At 38.3% G+C, this 20,464-nt stretch overlaps 1 protein-coding gene across 1 annotated transcript; it reads right to left on the bottom strand.

The window, feature by feature from the left end:
- Positions 1-421: 421 nt before the first annotated feature.
- On the bottom strand, positions 422-20,197 carry LOC140148274 (adenine DNA glycosylase-like). The gene is made up of 11 exons (XM_072170173.1): positions 20,035-20,197; positions 18,628-18,755; positions 17,530-17,640; positions 17,136-17,177; positions 11,465-11,650; positions 9,560-9,657; positions 6,124-6,268; positions 4,067-4,163; positions 3,001-3,110; positions 2,069-2,482; positions 422-621 (listed from the first exon to the last, which is right to left on the bottom strand). The coding sequence occupies exons 1-11, from the start codon at positions 20,099-20,101 to the stop codon at positions 523-525; spliced, it is 1,497 nt and encodes a 498-aa protein (XP_072026274.1). The 5' UTR covers positions 20,102-20,197; the 3' UTR covers positions 422-522.
- Between the last annotated feature and the right edge of the window lie 267 nt (positions 20,198-20,464).

Below are 20,464 nucleotides of genomic sequence, written 5' to 3' on the forward strand. Positions count from 1 at the left end.
TTAGCCAAAGCAAATAAAGACTAGAGCTATTTAATGATTCTATATGTAGAAGATTATTATCCTCTTCAGCAATAGGATTATTGATTGGTTTAAACGCTATCAAATGAGAAACATGTCGCACCTAATTGAGACACCTATGAATACGACCTTCACGCACATTTTGCACTGTATCTCAGAATACAATTTGCTGAGTTTACGGCTCATTCGTAGTGTCCACTCACATACTATACCCATTGACTCATTTATATACCTGAAACCAAGACCAAATTTAACACAATTAAAAAATTTTTACAGAAGTTTTTGTTACTTGTCAGGTGAAAGTTTCTGAAAAATTTGAAAAAATGACCCATTCTTATACCAAAATTGACCTAGAAAAGGGAGCCATTGATGTATCAGAAGCCCCAAAATGAGACCCATGGTCATTTATTTTGAGTATCACCTCTGGTAAAGAATATTCCACTATCAAGTGAAACAAAGTATAATATCTGATTACCTTTTTTAATTTTTAATAGTAAAACCGATTTACTTTCCTTCTTTAGTAACAGGTTTGAAAAAAGCTGTCAATCCCAGTTGTTTCTTGCTGGAGACCTGCTTGGTTGATTTGTGTTTTGATGAAGGTTTCTAAAAAGAAAGACAAACAATCAAACATGCAAAATGGTTTTAGAATGTTATTTAAAACGTTAGTAATGAAAATAAGCTTGCATCATTTTGTCAACTTCAATCATAATAAACAGGGTGAATGTGTATATATCATTCAGATGTATGAAATAGGGAGAGAGATATACCATCCAAATGACTGACACAATGATTCACAAAATTAATTGGAATAACACCAGTGGCTGCAGTGTTCGAAATATGCCTCAAAAAGTTACATGTACAGGCCAGCCAGGCTTGACCTTAAAATGTTACTGGCCAGGCCAAAAAGTTACAGGCCAATGGCCGGCCCTATTTCGAACGCTGAGTGGCGGTGTCATTCATTTTTTTCATGGGGGGAAGTGAATTTCAGGCGGGAAAATCAACAAATTTTGCACAAAATTGTAAATTTTGAACTAAATATTGGGTTTACTGTGGGCCAACAGGGGGGGCGCGTTCTGGGAGTTCTGATGGGGGGGGGCATTTGGCCCCTAGTGCCGCCACTGGGTAACACAATGAACAACCCTGACATGTTAAGGTGTATTTTGGATGGGTGGGTAGAGAATTCATTAACTTGCTTGCATATCAAACTTGTCTTCTATTTGTGGTTAACTCAAGACCTTTTTAAGTCACTGTAAATGGGCCTAAATACTTACGACTTGAATGTTATTAACTGTGCTGAAGTGTGATATGCACAATGAGGTATTATATCTTCCTTAGAATGAGTCCTGTCAGTGGCATAGTCAATGTAATAGGGTCATGGGAGGGGGGGGGGAGGTACTTCCAAGTTTATGATAAATGCAGCACACAAAATATGAGGGCAAATGTATAACTCTATTGGACTTCTGGGGAAGCCTGAGTTAGAATAGAAAATGTTGCCAAATATTTTTGAAAATAACCTACAAATCTTAACAATATCTCGATCAGGCTTACTGTCCCCTCCTCGAATAACTCGAGCTATGCCCCTAGGTGCTGCTTTGTAACTGAACATCAGGTAAAAGGTGGTCGTCTCCCAGCCTTCTGCCTTTAAATAATGTGGATTAGTAGGTGTATTAACCTGAACTGGAAGCTGCAATCATAGGACTTAACCCATTAATGCAAGTGGTATTATGTGCAAGTGTGAAAGGGGATCATGTTGGTCATTAAAACATTGGGCATTTCGAATTGAAATCCATACACCCCCTATTGAAGACATGACCTTAATCTCATACATAGGGGGTGTAGAATTTAGATAGAGTCACCCATTTAGGTAACACCTTTTGAAATACACAATCTATGTGTGGGGGGTTAAGGTCATGTATTCCATAGGAGGTGTATGGATTTCAACTGGTTTCAGCAGGCTGTACAAAGAATGACTTCAAAGGAAGACTATAGAACTGCAAGTTGTGAGTACGAGGGAAAAACAATTTATAATGAAACCACAATTGTAACTAACCTTCTTGTCCGTTTCATAAGCCTTGAACACTTTCTTCATTGCCGTTGAAACAGCTGAATCCAGGAACTGTTCCTTGGTGACCCAACGCCATTGTCTCTCGGACTCCGCTGGACATTCAGAGTTGTTATTATCATCACCAATCTGAAACGTCTCCACTAAGTAAGTCTGATGTATATGTGAGAAAATATGCACAACTTCCCCGACATACCGCCTTTTGGTTTTATCATTGAATTCCATCTGTAAATCTTCAAGCAGATACTGGTCCATTGCAGAATGGCGTCGCTTCTCTGACGTGTCATCTGTTGCAGTGACGCTAGGAAACTCCCATAGGCCTGCTAAGAGTCCATTTTGAGGTCTCTGTGTGATAAGATACTCCACTGGGGTTTTGTTTCTTTGAATAATACAAACAGCAGTCTGTAAAAGAAGGTACATTGATAAATAATACCAGGCTTGATATTAATAGTAATAGTAGTAATATTCGCTGACTGATCCTTATGTATAATGATTTCAGGGAAATTTAATGTTAAGAATTTTAAAGTAATCTGAATAAATAAACAAATAAATTACAATTACAGACATCTCTCTTTATCATGGTTTAAACTCAGAAATGGTAAAACACATTTTCAGTTGTTGAACAAACAAGTTGTTTGTTTCCCTGAGGATTCGAACCCCAGACACCTCGGGTGCCAATCACTATGGAACATTGGTAGCCGCAGGCGTTTTTCTGGCCTGGCCAATGAAACCGTGCACATACATGTACATGATTTAGGGCGATTGTTTCATCCCATCACGTGGGATGTATGTATGCACAGTAGCTTCATTTTTGAGTGTTAGGGTGTATGTAGGCCTCAATGAAGGAAAACAGAGGTTTATATAATGTCAACCAATATGGTATGGTGTGGGTAGGCCGGCCATCAGTATGTTCCACTCACCTTTTCTTCTCTTTGAGGTTTTTTCTTTGGTTTTCTAGGGTAGTTCATAACCCCTATACTGCTGTCCCATGACTCCGATGCAGGCAAACATAAATGACAATTCTCAGCAACTATAAAAGCAAGGATTACACAATGAAAGTGTTGTGCAATGTAGGTTCAGTGTAACACTGCCACCCAGGCCTACTATATTCCTTGTAAAGCTTCACTAGATATGCAGTCTTTAAAAGTTTCTGTAGCTTTCTCAGGTGTATGGTGAATTGCTGTTCCTAAACAAATCACCTTGTGTTTGTTTTAATTTATGTACTAAACGGAAGTTAAAATGTGAGGGTTCAATACCAAGATGATGTGATCTGTCCAGTGCCTCCACATTTAACTAAACATCTCAATGGAACCCAATACCTATAGATTTATATCTTCCGCTCTCCAGTGAGCCTCTATGGCTCAGTTGGTTAGAGCGTCATCTGGTATTACAAAGGTCGCCGGTTTGAATCTGGCCAGATGCACTGGGTTTTTTTTTTCAATGTTTGTGTGCACTGGCTGCTCTGGGGAAAGATTAAAATTTGTTCATCCTATCAACCCAGAGAACTAAGTATAACAACTTTCATACCTATGTGACTTTTGTGTATTTATTATAAATATGCAGTTCTCATGCCTAATTCCGATAAGAATGCGACAACATCATTCACTGATGGACAGGTGGTGTGCTGAGCCACTACCAGAGAACTGAGTCAGAAACTGCTGCGCATTTGGAAAGATTTTACGGCCAATCAGTGATGAACTGCAACACCTTGAGCTCTAGCCTAAGTTGTGATTTTGCAATCAAATTGTCACTTACAAAATATCAAAATGATTGGTACCCATCAGCTTCCAGTGATTATGGACAAGACTGCATCATCAACATACAACATAGGACCTAACTTTAAAGGTCATAAACCTATATCCTGGGCATTTCGAGAGGGTCAAATGTTGCATATGGAAGAAGTAGGCTTGTCAATAAACACCAAAAACTGATGGTTACCAATCATTTTGATACAGCCTGTTTAACTATGTCTTTGGTATTACTTACTACACTCTATATCTGGTATAGATGAGGGTGACCTGTCTTCTTCTTTGCAACTGTTACCCATGAGTTTCTTTGCAGACAGCATTTTGACATTGTCCACCTGCAATAAAAAAAAAAGCAATTTGAATTTTGAACTGATTAGCAAGAAAAAACTTCACCGAAACTAGTCGTCTTTATTTTCAGGAGCAGAGTAAACCTTATTTCTTTCAACTGATTTTCAATTATTAAAAGCCATGTCTTGCACAGTGTACATCCTTTTGGCAAATTGAGGTCGGGGCAGAGGTCGGTTTACCCATCTTGTAGATAATGGGCTATTCCAGTTGAAATCCATACACCCCTATGGAAGACATGACATTAATCTCCACACAAGTGGTGTAGATCCCAAATGGAATCGCCCATTTATGTAACTCCATTTGAAATTCACATGCCCTGTGTGGGAGATTAAGGTCATGTTGTCTATAGTGGGTATTTGACTGTTAAATATTTACCAGACTTCTACAGCATACTTCTACTTAAAAAGTCAACAGATTTCGTTAACTGTCAAAAGCATTAACTTTCCCATCCTAGGAGCAAAATGAAGGGCTAATGGGTGTTTAGCATAGACACTGGTGTGAAATATAGCAGTCAAGTTAGCTCAATTGGTAAGGCATTAGACTTTGATGCATTGGGTGTAAATGGTGTTTGATGATGCAGGTTCGAGCCCCGGAACAGTCTCAGTTTGTTCTTGTGCATACTTCTTTGAGCTAACTTGAACTACTTGGTTATAGGTCCGAGAACTCATATCTGATCCTGGATGTGATACCTGTAGGGTGTGGGCTTCTTATTAGCTGCAAAATCCCTGATTGTTGCTGTATGGTTTACCGGGGGCCACTGGTCATTGACAAGGGGGTATCATGCGTGGCCGTGGCCACAAAGTCTCAAATAGCACCCTACACAAGTAAACTGCTCAAATAAAGAAAGTCCGCAGTCAATTAACCCGTCCTACACCAAATCCTGATCTTGTTATGAAAATTTGTTTGATACGGTTGTCTGCAGAATCTTGTTAGCTCTAATTTGATACCAAATTTGATACCAAACACTTAAAGGTGACAAAGACTGATACCAGTTTATGGCATTTGGTGCATTTTCAAAAGTTGCAAATCAAAACGATAACGCCGTCGAAATTGCTTAAGCGTGGCAATGTGGTCAAGCTTGCTTGCCCACGACGAACCCATGTCGACTATCCCAAGTACGCCGCTTTATTCAATTGTTAATTTAAAACGCATGGATTGCTACAGTGCTTTACTGATGAATACTAGGGCACGATGCGATCGATATGACCTAGCGGTTGTTTCGGGCTATGTCAATGGTCGCGCTGTGCCATTCACTTCTACAGCTCCAGCGTGGTCCATTTTTAATTTGCAACTTTTGAAAATGCACCAAATTTCATATACTGGTCTCAATCTCTCTGAATTTAGAGTTTTTGGTGGCAAATTTGGTATCAAGTTGGAGCTAGCAAGATTCTGCACACGACTTTATCAATTAAATGTTCATAACACGATCAGATTTTGGTGTAGGACGGGTTACATGACTGCGGACTTTCTTTATTTGAGCAGTTTATTTACGAGGTCTGAAAATGCACCCTAAACAAGTATGACAAGAGCAATTTTATACCCTAAATAAGTATTGACATTATTTTTGTCCCCATTAGAAGTAAGTAAATTAGTCATATTTTGACTCTAAAACCCTTCATGATAACTGGGAAAACACAAATTCAAAAGTTCATAACTTTTATTAGTCTTTTAACCTTTATTCCATACTACATTTGTCTCAAAGGACCCAAAACACTGTGATTTATTGTGTAAGTTACACCCTTTTTCTTAAATTTCCTTGTTTTAGATACCCTATTCACGATCCATAAGTACAGTGCCTGATCATGAAAAAAGACCCTTTTTACTTGAATCTTTGGCCACACATGATACCCCCTGGTCAATGACCAGTGGCACCCTGGGATGGTTTATATGGTGTGCCTTGACAGTCTGCAATGTGTCTTGGGCCACATTGGTCATGCTAACTCTTACCTGCATCTTAGCTTTGCATAGTGTTTGTACAGGACATGTGCTACATGCTGGCGTCTTAGGAGTGCACACTGTAGCACCTAACTCCATCATAGATTGGTTGAAATCTCCTGGCCGAGAGGGGTCAACTGATTGATTGGCTAATGACCTGATTGAAAGAAACATGAGAAAGAAAACGTGGTTTAAACATTGAATAAAATAACTCCACCAGGCCTGCGTGAAACACATGAAACAATGCAAGAACAAATAGGCAGTATCACAGGTCAGTCAACAGGAATATTCTCCCACACAGGGAGTGTAGATTTCAAATGGAGTCACCCATTCAGATAACCCCACTTGAAATCCACACTGCCTGTTTGGAAGATCATGTCTTCCATAGGGGTTTATGGATGTCAACTGGAATAGCATAATGGGTTCACTCAGTATGTAGTATGTACCACTATTCAGTACGACAGCAACTTAGCTCACTTCCGGTAATTTTTACCGGCGTGACCTCTGCTGTTACGTAACGCAATATTGAAAATCAGGTGGCAAATACGGTTTTTCAGAAAACATCAAAAAAATGGAATACACGAGTCGCTTTCTCCTTCATTTCCATATTGAGCCCATAGATAAGATCTGAAACATGAATATAAGGCAAAGAATAACGTGTAAAAGTTGAATTATTGTGGAAAAAATGAATGCTTTTGGTGCGCGAAAAAAAAAAAAAATGAGAGAAAATGCATGTCACGATCACTAAAATGGTTATATCTACAGCTTTGAGGAAACGCCGGTCTAATGCTTTTCTGTTGTGATAAACATTAATTAATCACAGCTTGTATTAAACTTTCAGCGAAAATGAGCGGTGGAACAACCTAGTCGTAGGTTGAAAAGTTGCGTTCTTTGATTCCTCGTGTCGTGAGCGCACGTTGCAAGTGTCACGATGCTTCATTTAAATGGATGCCAGCCGGCGCTGTCTATTATACATGTTATGTTGATTAATATAGCAATTAAAAACGTCTATTGTTATATATTTATAAATGCAAAATACTCTATTGTGTAACAAAATATTGTAGTCGTCAAAGAAGGTAGTATCATCTCATTTAACTGAAGTACAAGCAGTTTTGAAAAGATTGTTGTTGAGTGCGATGCTTGAACATGTTGAACAAGAAATAACATAGCAAAAGAATACCCTTCGCCCGAACAAGTTTCGATGGCTTAGTGGACAGAGCGAAGGTGTGCAGTGCGGAAGGTTGAGAGTTTGATTCCCATGTTATCTTATCGATTATGTGGAATTTTTCAGTTCGTTTTTCTTTTCTTTTTTCCTCTCCCTTTTGTCTTTAATAATATAGGCTTAATGAATGTCAGCTTGAAGGCCCACTTTTTTCATGATTTATTTCTTGTTCATGTTTAAGCCTAATCCTACATTCGAGTTCATATCTTTTTAAAAATATGCATTTAAGTTCAGTAGCTTTCAATATGAAATAATCAAATAAAGCATATCAAACTTAAGTAATTTTTAAAAGTTCAAGAATATACATAGGCCTATCAAATAAAGGAACGTCAACACAGATTTTCACGATGTTTTAATTGGACTAGACCCCTCCCCTATCGGCAACATATTTTATGAGCTTTTACGCATAAATATCAAATCATGAGATGCACGAATTTCAAACCTAATATTTTGGCATATTTGTAATTTTTACACAATGTCCAACTTACACCTCGGATTACACCTAACTGGAATCAGCCAAGTTCGTTGTCTAGATATAACTATAACTTTGATGTCTTATTAAGACTAATCCCCCATAGAACACCACAGTTAAGCGGTCAAGATATTAAGTGTTTTCTTTCATTTTTATCTCGCTACTTCTGCTTTAAATGTAACGTGAAAACCTTCCTGACAGTTATTTACTAATATTATAAATATTGTTATAATTTTTGGAATAACAAAACTTCAAATTTGCCCGAAATCGTATATTATGGCTTTAATAAAAATATGAAAACTAGGATTTAAAAATATGAGTTAAAATCAAATCAAAAATCAAAGAGAGGTGCTTATGGGGTTCGAACCAAGATCGAACTTCCAAATACATGTATTTACCACTAAGCCATACCAGAGATATGATTAATTCGGTGACAATAATAGCAATGTTATTCCCAATCAGTGGCTCACTCGTGCATTCTATTTCTGGAATGAATTAACACCGTCCAAATAATGTAACACAAACCTTTATGCTGACTTTTAAAATTGTTTGAACGTTGGGAGTATTATTTTCAAGTTAAATAACCAACAATGGACAATTGACAATGAAAGTTTCTTTGCAGGAAAAACATCGGCAGTACAATATATGGCGTGACAGTAGTCACGCACAAAGATAAACATTTCAACATGTTCAATATACGACTGACAATATACCCCAACCAAAATTCACGAAATTTTCAGGCAAGCTAACTTAAGTTATTCTATAACATGACACCCATTTTTGATTCCGGCGCTTTTTCTTGCTTGATGATATGAACATTTTTGTGTTCGTGACATGCAATTTTTCTCATTTTCCGAGCTACTTTGGACATGTTCAAGCTTCTTTTTTCCCATTTAATTCAACTTTTACACGTTATTTGTTGCTTTACACAAATGTTTGATGTCTTATCTGTGGTCAGGGTACATGAATGGAGCAATATACGACCCGTGTCTTCCATTTCTGGAGCTATTTTGATAAAAAGCGTTTGCCGGCTAAAATTTCAACATTGTGTTACGTAACCCGTGTTCACCAACCCGTATAAATTTTCTGTCGGACAAAAGAGGTCACGAAGTTGCTGTCGTACTGTATTCTGTTTCTGGAAAACAGAAATATATTTTACAATCTACAGGTGATATTTCTAATACAGGCAGTGGCGGCGAATGTGGCAAATGCCCCCCCCCCCGGCAGAACTCTTGCCCCCCAGAAAAAAACCCAAAATTACGAAAAATTCTACTTTTTGCAGTAATTGTGCGCATAAAATTTGTTGATTTTGCCCCCCTGAAATTAACTTTGCCCCCTAATGCCCCCGAAAATTTTTTTCTGGTGCCGCCACTGAATACAAGGACTCATCACCCACATTTTCCAGTAGTTCAATTGTGTCGATAGAAAGAGATCTTGAAATGTTCAACATTTGGGCCAGGAAATTTTTATAAATTTTTTTTAAGGTCATAGCCAGCCACAACATGTTAGCCTTAATTAGTTTAACAAATAGTCCAAATAGGTGTAAATTGGGATATTTCTCTACTGTATACCACTTCATTCATGTTTTTAAAACAGTTTAGAAGTGGGAAGAAATTGTTTAAAAACTTTTTAGGATGTCAAATATTTTTTTGCCTAAGGTTAATATACAAATGTTTGGAATCTATTAAAACAAACAACAAAGGGTCAGAGAAACAAACAAAACAACAATGAAATGAACAAAATAAAACACTTACCATATAGATTCTAACACAGATGGGGTTGTACTATTAGCTCCTATACATCGCATGCGAGTGAAAACTCTGATGACGTTACCATCAACAACTCCAGATGCCTGAAACAATGCAAAATTAAAAAGGTTTGAATATTAATCCTATCACAAAACAGTGGTGGCACTAGACAAGGTTTATTCTTAAAACTTATATTTGTACAATGCAAAGTAAACTTGGTTTGTGATTAGTCTGCCATAACCCACAGAGGGGTGGGGTGGCATGGGCACTCGGGGGTGGGGGTGGGTGGCATGGGCACTCCCAATTTTTTCCACTTGAATGACAAGTTCTATTCAGTACTGCATTATTACTTGTGTGTGTGTTAGCACATAAAATAAAAAATAAATGTAGATATTTATATAGCGCTTTATGCCGCAAACAGCCTCAAAGTGCTTTACATTTATTCCGCTGTCATTAGAATATGTCGGAACCACATTTGCAGCCTACAAGTGGTGCAGGGTCCATCAGTACAACGACTGTGACTACCCCTAACAGCTTCCCATTGCACCTGTGTGGGGTGAGGCAAGCGAGGCAAAGCGCCTTGCCCAAGGGCGCAACACGGTGGAGGGACGGGGAATCGAATCCATGCACGTCGAGCAAGCTCTCAGATTATGAGTCCAAGGCTGTAACCACTGAGCATGTGAGCCACCGTGCCCTCATAAGTCATTTACAGCAATTTAGATCTAACAATTAAATAATCTAGGCTTCTGTGGGGCTGATTTTGACTTGTGTTCTCGAAAGGTTTTCCCCTTCTTTTTCTCCAAGAGAAAGCGCTTTCCATTAAATAGGTGCGACATAACTTTGGAATATTGTCCAACCGGAAGTAAGGATCAACTACCATCATTCTGATGATGCCTACCGACCATGATAGGCGAAACCGTCAATAGTGAGTTACATTTTGGTTTTGTTCAAATGAAATCATTTATAATATTGTCATTATGTGCCTTATCCATTGCAGACCAATTCATAGTGGTAGTGCCACAGGGGGCATCTGTTTTAGGGTGTTACCTAACCACCTGTCCGCCTGTTATTTTGGATGGGCAGTTTGCAAAATGATTGCCTGTGACATATGCCAAATTCTACAAATAAGATGCTTGAATAAGTTCTGTGAACTCAAAACAACACCAGCCTAATAAATCAAGGCAATAGCAATAGCTATTCGAACTGACTGAACTCCAAAAGGGGCAGCGGCCTGGTTTATGTTTTCAGGGTCACATTTTGGACAGGGTGTTTTGTTGAAAATGATGGTTACTTGTCAAATCCTAGCTAAGCCCCTGATATGTTACCCCAAACTTGGGCTTTGCCAATGTCAGAACAAAAACATCATTGAAACACTTCACGCAAAAATGCCAATGTCCTCCATGGAAAAAACAACAATAATAAAAATAAAACACATTTAAAATTGAGTTTAAAGCCATATTATAACATTTCCTTAAAAAATAGATTAGAATTTCTTTTCCATAAAATGTTAGCTCTTACTATCGGATATGTCCCCTTTTAATTTTAAGCTGAACAACTGAGGTAAAGCAAAGAAAACTGGAATTTACTATCAGCGCCGATGTCGTCAATGCGTGTCACTCCATTCGGTTGTGCTACAACACGATCCTTGTGTGTCGCCATGTACATGTATGTACTGTGTTATGAACATCGAGTATGTGTTCGACTAATATTTCCATCGTAATAATAAAACAACATTTCCTGCGTTTTATTCAAAATCTCGGATTGTGACTAAACTAGTCTTGATTTTTGCAGGGTATGTTAGTTTAATAAAGTACATTATAATTATTTAAAAAACAGAATTTTGAAAAATATTGAGGGCGTCTTCCTCAGCAAATGTTTATAATATGGCTTTAAGTCAAATGATGACCTTACCTCTCCAAAAGCAATAGATGCTATGGCAGCTGCAGTGTACCTTCCAACTCCAGGTAGCTCTTTGCTAAGGTCAACTGAGGTCACTGGCATTTGACCTTGTAAATCCTTGACAACCTTTTGTGCCCCTTCATGAAGACGACGACCCCTAGAGTAGTAGCCTAGCCCAGCCCACATCTCATTGACTTCCTGAAAATTAAATAGTAGTAAATAAATTAATATAGCGATTTAGAATGGGTGACTTTTATCCACCAAGTGGATCTCAAGACCTGGGAGGGGGTGGGGAAGAACATCATCTATTATGCTCCCCTGGAATTCGAAGATGGTGGGTCTATGGGAGCTGATGGCATACAGGCAAAAGGGGTCTTTCAGAGCTGTTAGCAGTCAAATCAATGATAGGTTAATAAATGCGTATCACTTGTTGATAGTGAAATAATGTACAAAATAATGCACGCGTACTAAGAGGTTGATGCGTCTAATGCACGAGCCCCAAAAACAATTTCTCGAGCAACAACTGATACGCATTTATTAACCTATTTCATACACACACAAAATCACGGGATGTTTGCTTTTTGTATAACAAAATTGTCACTAAAAATTTTGGAAAATGCAAGCAAATATAAATGCATCTACCCGCAAAAAAAATGAACGCGTCCAAAACACTGTGCGTACTACGCGGAGTGCGCGCCCGTGCAATTATACAATGTTTATGCATGGATAGTAATTTACTAACCTTTGCTCTGATTGGTCCGCACTATCTACATGATGTAGGAGTGTATGAAATGCAAATAACACTGCAAGGTGAACCAGATATGATGGAACAGGAATATCTGAAGAGGACCAATTTTAGAATGCGAAAGAGTACCTGGGAAAATAGTAGCGAGGACAGTCATGGATCGGCAAACATGCCCACTTATATGGCACTGCTGGGAATCGAACCTGAGCTGCCGAGTGCTGTGACCAATTCTTCCTCCTAATTCATGTTCAGTTGCATAGGGCCTGCACTTTGGCTCGTTTTTTGCAGGTTTACATGGTCCAATAATCACAAGATGACTGACATGTGGTAACAAAGGAAGCAGTCACTGCAATTTGATTATGTCCCATATGATTGGCCATTCAAGACACCCCTGTGAATATACTATAGCGGCCTTTTCAAAATATAATACCTGTTTGCTTGACTGTATTGACAATACCGGGAACAATACACACAGTATATGCATTGGACAAACTTTTTACAATAAGCATGATAAGTGATGATGTGACCTCCAGATTTATACATCGTTCGTCTCGCACACTGACAACATTTGATTGAATGGACTGTAGGCTACTGCGCTGTGATTACGGTGAAGGACACCGGTTCAAATCCTTTGTTTGGAGCCAATCGATAAAAGCATGCAGGGCTTCTATACCCATGTACAGTTTATCCCTACATAACCTATGTCTTGAATACGCTGGCAAAGTTATGTAATAATCGGATTAATACTATATAGCAGTAGGTAAAAACAAGTTTTGAATAATCCGCTATAAAGTCCCATTCAGTGATCCCAGCGAAAGTGAAAAAAAAATCAAATTGTTACGTTTATAAATTTTTTTGATGAAAAACAAATGGCAAAAAAACAAAACAGGAAAACGACAGTATTGACGAGGTTGAAGCCCCATTCAAATACATGTAGCTAATTTATATACTGTCAGTACCGGTATATAAATTACAGACTCACGTAAATGCATTATTTTTTGTCTTAGACACACGGTTTTCGGCTGAACCACTGCACTAGCAAGCTATGTTAGCACATCTATGACAATGACGAAAGGTACAAAATCAGCCATAGGCCTTTAGATAGCAGTGGTGTTTTATGACCTTTGACATTCTTTTGTGGCGAGTGACATGGTCTTTCAGTTCACGCCGAGTGTCCTTGACAGGTTTGACTATGCTTCAGTGGTCATGAAAGAATTCAAAAGATAACCTCTGCCCCAATAATCCCAAGCTGAAACTGCTCCTCGGATCATAAGAACTCAGTCCTCAAATGATAGTCATAATAATGTCCAAAATTTTGATGATTTTTACGATCGTCGGGATGAAAAAAAATCAAAAAATCACTGAATGGGCCTTTAGTTCCCTCTCCTTACCCTGGCAATATAAATCAAAGAAAAATAAAGAAAGAAAACAAGAAAAGAAAATTAACCAAATTAAGGGATCTGGAATGAGCGTTTTGAGCATTTCGATAGTATTTTTTTGTGGGACATGAGAGCACATCAGACATATCGAATTGCATTCTGAATACGAAGAATGTCTTTCTGATATCAAATAAATTTCATTGTTTGAAATTCACGATATAATACAAATTTTATGACAAATTATTAAAATTTGATATTTTTCACATTTTTGATAAATAACAGTCCTCAAGTAAATATCATAAATCTAATGTTATATTCTTAAACAGTCCCTGGCATGATACCATACATGTATATAGGCCTATGTATAGTAAATTTGTCTGCTTTATCTGTTTTGTGCTGTTTAAGCAAATAGTTATAAACATAATTTCCATAAAATGTAAGCTTTTACTGTCAGCTAGATATGTCCCCTTTTAATTTTGAGCAGAACAAGTGAGGTAAAGCAAAGAAAATTGAAATTTACTACTACTAGCGCCAATGAATGTTATACGATTGTAAAACGGTGCGATGCTCTGGGTGTGTGTGTGCGTGTGTGTGTGTCCTGCACGCGTATTTTTTTTCTGCAACTATAACGGGACGCAATACGATACCGGTATGTTATAAGAATCAAACTTACAAGAAAGATGGCTCTTGTCAAATCCTACAATTCTGTCAGAGAAAATATGCATATTTGCATTAAATTTTTAATTAATTGACATAATTGATTAATTAATAAATATTTTATTTAATGATTTACCATAATTCCAAATATGTCAAACAATATGTCAAATAAAAGCTAATTAAATGCTTTATAAATTGGTCAGAGCGCATTTTGCAGAATGCATTTAGTACTTTAGTTACATGATTCCAAACATTCTATTCCAATTTTTTGCTATACACGCATAGGAGCTGTACGTTTAAAATCCGCGCCTAATCAATAATAATAGTCTTTCACTCCATTGTCAAAGTACTGTGCTCCCTCACGGTAGCTGTAGCATTATGGAGTGACCAGGTCCTAGAGTGTGATGGTTTTGTAGCAGATGACAGTGCTCATTCAAGCCTGTCAAGGTCAGTTAGTAGCCACTTGCTGAATGGATGGCCATGATCAGCTATCAAAGAGATGCCTTGTGCAGCTGCCAATCACAGTAGAGGTTTGATAACATTTTGTTAAAAACCCAAATGTGATATAAGGACAAAGCTGTGCATGTTGGTACTTAATTGTTTGGATTCTTACGTTGAAATTCCCTTGTATTAGTATTTTTATGTGTAGTGTATAGTGGTCATAAATTATATAGCTTTTAAATTTTGGGCATTTTTGCTCTGTTGCACTGTACCATTATGGAATTTGAGCAAATCAATTACCGACACAAGCAGGTATACAGTGTATTATTTTATTTTTATTTCAGATCTCAGGAGCACAGCTCACTTGGTAAGGCATCAGAATTTGGTACACTAGCGCTTGAACTTTAAATCGGAAGGTGGTGAGTTCGAGCCTCATCACGGTCACATTAATTTTATCAACCAAATATTGTTCGAACTTTTCATATTTGTTTTTCTTTTATTGTTTCTTTTCTTTGTCTTTTTTTTCTTGTTTTCTTTATTTTTTTCTTTATTTTTCTTTGATCCATATTGCCAGTCTAAGGAGAGGAGGGAACTAACGGCCCATTCAGTGATTTTTTTCATCCGGACGATCGTAAAAATCATCAAAATTCAGATTTTGTACAAGACTGCGGAACTCAGTCTTCAATGATATAGTCAGTAATAATCTTTTGGTCATTATATGACTATCATCATTTGACGACTGGGTTCTTATGATGCATCATCCGAAGAGCAGTTTCAGACAATTGCTTGGGATTGTTGGGGCAGAGGTTATCTTTTGAATTCTTTCATGACCACCGAAGCAGAGTTAAACCTGTCAAGGACACTCGGCGTGAATTGAACTGACCATGTCACTCGCCACAAAAGAATGTCAAAGGTCATAGAACATCAACTTGGGGTCTTCTGCTAGTGGTTCAGCCCTAAGCCGTGTAGGCCTATTTAAGACAAAAAATAATGCATTTACGTGAATCTGTAATTTGACAGTATATATAAATTAGCTACATGTATTTGAATGGGGCTTCAACTTCGTCAATACGGCCGTTTCTTGGGTTTTGTGCCAATTTTTTCCATTAAATTTTTTTATAAAAGTAACAATTTGATTTTTTTTTTTTTTTTTTGGGATCACTGAATGGGGCTTTGCAATGCGATATATTCAAAACTTGTATTCACCTACTGTTATAGCATTAATCCGATTATTACACAACCTCGCCAGCGTATTCAAGACATCCAATGCAAATAATCACCTAGATTATGACGTATCATACCGCAAATATGGCGGAGTACTCAAATTCATTCAACAAAAGCATGATTACAAGCTATTGCAATCTACCGCGACAGCTCGTCTCACACACATAACAAATGCACAAATACGATCAAATAGGTTGACGACAACGTTTGATTGAATGCACTGCATTGTGCCATGATTACGGTGAAGGACACCGGTTCAATTCCTTTGTATGGAGCCAATCAATAATTTCACGCACATCCTTTATTATTGCCCGGGATGATTGCACACTGTAAAAGAGCTATTGTTATAATGTTTGATGAAATCGTGTTTAACTACCGTATTTGCTTAAGAACGGCACAATACAGATAAAGCAGACAGATTGACTACATGTGGTACATGTATATACATATTAATATAGGGAATGTGTGTGAGTCGAGTATTACCTAATTATAATAGGGGCGTATCCAAAAATGAATTCACGCCCCTTTCAAATGTCGAGCCAAAGTGCAGGCCCTATGTTTAGAGTAAAGAATTTACAAGTCATAACAGCTATTATATACCTCATCTATAGATTCCTGCCATCTGATTGGTTAAAAGCGTGGGCATAGTTTTGACTATTCCCGCAAAAGTAACTATTCCTGGGCACAGTTCTGCGTGTGCTTTGTTCCCAGCGTAAAATGATATTACGCAAGCGTTAATGTTTTCGCACGCTATAATTACGCGGAAATTGCCGATTGTAATCTGTGCCGTTCGCATTGAAACTATTAATTTCTCTTCCCAAAATCGATGCTGTTAACCAAACAGATAACAACAAATATTGACTGCTTTTCATTAGGGGCATGGTCAAAATTATAGGCCCACGGTAATCACAAAACCATGACTATGCCCCTTGGCTACGCTTCGGGGCATAGTCATAGTTTTGAGATCACCTTGGGCCTATAATTTTAACCATGCCCCTCATAGCAGTCAATATTTGTATACTACTCTTCGTATTGGATGAAATACCCTTTATTCTTAAATGTTCATTTTATTTCCCTGGAAATATTTTTGGACCTAAGCATTAGCAAAGCCTCTCAGTTTTTTCTCTGGTTTTACTAAAATATTGAATGCAAGCTAATGCAAGCATTGAAATAAATTGTGTTTTTCCATTTTCAATAAATTGAAATTGTTTCCTGAAACAATTATGCAGTATTTTACCTCTAAAGTGGCAGATGCAAGGGCTTCAAGAGTAGGCCATTTCTGAAAAAAACAAAAGAGGTTTGGTTAAGGGTAGCAAATCAATTGGGGACCCAGGGTCGACATGGTTAATATCAGAGGGCAATGTCCAATACCCATTTTATATTTGTGGCAACACCTCTCTGGCATTTGCCCCCCCCCCCAATATTTTTCTTTCCCCCCCTCCAGTTTGCCTCCTACTTTTGAGCCCCAAACCCCCAAATTACGTAAATTTCCACTTTTGTGCAAAATTTTGCCCCTCCAATTCACTTTGGGGTGCCATGCCCCCGAAAAAATTCCTGGTGCCGCCAATGTTCATATTAATATAGTTCAATGTGGTTTTAAAATTGATTCTTATCAAAAACAAGCATATTACCTTCATCCATTTGTTGTAGTAATCTATAACAGTAGCAACTTGAGTCTGTTGTAGCATTATTTCAGACACCCAGATGGCATAACCTCTCTTGCTGGCATCCTCTTCTTTTGCCTTTGTATATAACACAATGTATAAAGTAATGTTTTTAGTATTTCCTTCATCTGTTTGTGCTACAAGGGTAGTTAGGGTACACAGCGTAAACTCCCATTGTGGCCTGTACACCATCCGCGATAATGAAAACGCGTAAAAAGGGTCGTTTTTCGTGGGTAGGCATCGATCACGCGCAGTAACGTTTAGGGTGTCAAAAACATGAAATATTGGAAAAAGGGTAGCAAAATTGCAATTTCTAAATATGTGGAAATGAAATTTAGGGTATGAAATTTGATGTTAGGAATGAAATCCCTGTTTAGGGTGTCGTTTTAGCCAAGGGTTAAATCCTCGTTTAGGGTGCTTTTCAAAAGTTGATTATCGCGGATGGTATACATGTACAGGCCACAATGGGAGTGACCCCCCCGGGGCGTAAACACAGAAGTGCTTCAACAATCACACTGGTTGGCTGATCAACAGTCTTGAGTCTTGACAGGACGGTTGACCTATTGGTCATCAGCACATAGAAGGGTGGATACTTTGCTTCTTCAATCATCGTCACCATTGCATGTCCATGAAAGTATTAAAAATGTTTATATTTTTTAGATTCTAATCAATTTACAGTTTCCCTTTTCAGTGTTGTGGCCATCACAGTTGTTGTTGTTTAATAGAGGAATGATATTTATTTTATCAGTTTTGGTGCAAACAAAATTTTGAGTGTGTTTAGCACCTAGGGACCGTTCAAATCTTTTTTGCATCAGGCCCCCCCCCCCCCTTACAAGTTTTGTGAACGGTCCCTTATGGCCAGTTTATAAATTAAGAGTATGCGCTCAGTGACAATCCAGGGTGTTACCTTGATACTCACTTTTCATCTTCCATCTCCATTATCATCATCATTATCATCATCATTATTATCACCATCATCATTATTATCACCATCATCATTATCATCATCATCATTATCATCATCATCATCATTTATTTTATTATCAATCACCACTCAAGTCTCACCATCTGTCTCCATGGTAGATCCCTTTTGTTGTCATCATACCAACTCAGTAGCAGCTTTCTTAGCTCAGGTATTTCAGACATTGTGAAGGCATGATAACTGTTGGTCCCATTATGACTATTGGAAGTAGCTGCAAGTAGATAAACAAAAAATATATACTTTTATTTCCAAAGATACTATTCATGTTTAATATAAATATTAAGGACAAGTAAAATAAATGAAATGTATATCATCCAAACGTTATCACATCCTGGATGCTGCAAAGTGCAATGGTTCAATTCCTGCATTTGGAGTATGATAAAAACTCCTGAAGATTACCGTTTCGCAGGGAGTGTCAAGGTCTGGTTTGTCAATAACAAATCGGGTTATTTTTGCATGCAATAAAAGCTCCACCTCTACCCCGGGGAGGGGGGGGGCACATCAAAAAATTTTGGTGGGTATGCTCCCCCGGAATTTTGAGGTGGTGGGTCTTTGGGAGCTGACGGCGTACCGATGAAAGGGGTCTTTTAGAGCTGCGAACAAGTAAAATGGGGACTTTTGGAGCTGCGAACAGTCCAAATCAAGGGTCTTTCTTGGCTTTCTGGTTGAAAAACCTTTCAGAGCTGAAATTATCAAAATCAAGGGTCTTTCGGAGCTCTATTTTGGATTTTTGTCTTTCGGGGGTGCGAAATCCAAAAAGAGTGTCTTTCTGGAGGAGCATACCCGTATGGTCATTTGTGCTGAGTGCCCCCCTCCCCGGCCTCTACCTTCAGTTCTGTCTTTCCTGATCACGTTAGGGAGTGTTCGATATTTACTTCAGTGTGGGGGGGGGGTGGAAATTGTAGGCGCTGCAATGAGAGGGGGGGGCACACTTCATGGGCACCTTATAAAACGCTCTAAAAAGGCTTTGGAAAACAGTACGGAAACACTGTAATATGCAAATTTTCCTGCTCGCTGCGATCGCAACATATATAGACCATGATTTTAAGGTTTGAAAATAGGGATCCCAAAATGTGGCATGTGTAAAGGGGGGGGGGGCGGGGGGGCAAGCGATTTTGGCTGGCCGAGAGGGGGGGGGCAAGCAATTTTTGGCGGGCCGTTAGGAAATTTTACCCCCCTCATAATTATTGCACAGACCCTAGGCTTAAGGTCCGTTCATACTACCACTGCACCGCATTTGCGATGCGTTTCTTTGCGATGCCGATATATCGATTACTTTTTGCTGCAACTCAACGCAACTCGTCGCATTTCCAAGTTAAAATGTATTTAACTTCATTGCAATATCGCAATGCAGTAGTTTGCAGTACGATGCAGTGCGGCACCGCACCGCAAGCCAAAGCAACACATCGCAAATAAATTTAGGATTTAGGATTTATAAATGCGGTGGTACAATGTAGTATGAACGGACCTTTATGGCTTTAATAACTTACCTTTTTCCTCAGTTGACTTGGCAGTCTTTTTGTTATTACTACTTGATAATGATCTTTTCCTTTTCATATTTCGATTCCAAAAGCCAGGAAAATTAATAAGCTTTCCCGGGGTAAGCTTATTTAAAAACAGTTTTCACTGAGAATTAGTCTAGAATCTTAGATCATTCAAGCTTCACACAGTTTTTAGTTGCAACATGCATGCAGATCCGCAGATCCAGGTTCGGGATTCAGTGGACTGACAGTCTGAGGTCTGATGAGTTTTAGTTTCTCCTGCAATCACGAATGGGAAGAATGTGTCGTAGAAAACGTGTCATATGTAATCTGAGAATATACAATGTTTACATGTGTTTACCGTGTGAAAGATTTCCCGCGGTATTTTGACAGCTCTTTAACCAACTCTACCCACCATGTCAAAGCGTCCATCTCTACA

This window comes from Amphiura filiformis, chromosome 1, assembly GCF_039555335.1.
Source record: "Amphiura filiformis chromosome 1, Afil_fr2py, whole genome shotgun sequence".
NCBI classification, from domain to species: domain Eukaryota; kingdom Metazoa; phylum Echinodermata; class Ophiuroidea; order Amphilepidida; family Amphiuridae; genus Amphiura; species Amphiura filiformis.

Bases quoted from the DNA above. Each gene is read 5' to 3' on its own strand.
- LOC140148274 (XM_072170173.1), bottom strand. From the start codon at position 20,101: ATGAAAAGGAAAAGATCATTATCAAGTAGTAATAACAAAAAGACTGCC. The intron at 17,178-17,529 runs GTAATATGCTTG...TGTTTTTTTCAG, and splicing joins ACTACAACAAATGGATGAAG to AAATGGCCTACTCTTGAAGC. The intron at 3,111-4,066 runs GTAAGTAATACC...TTGCTTTTATAG, and splicing joins TATACCAGATATAGAGTGTA to TTGCTGAGAATTGTCATTTA.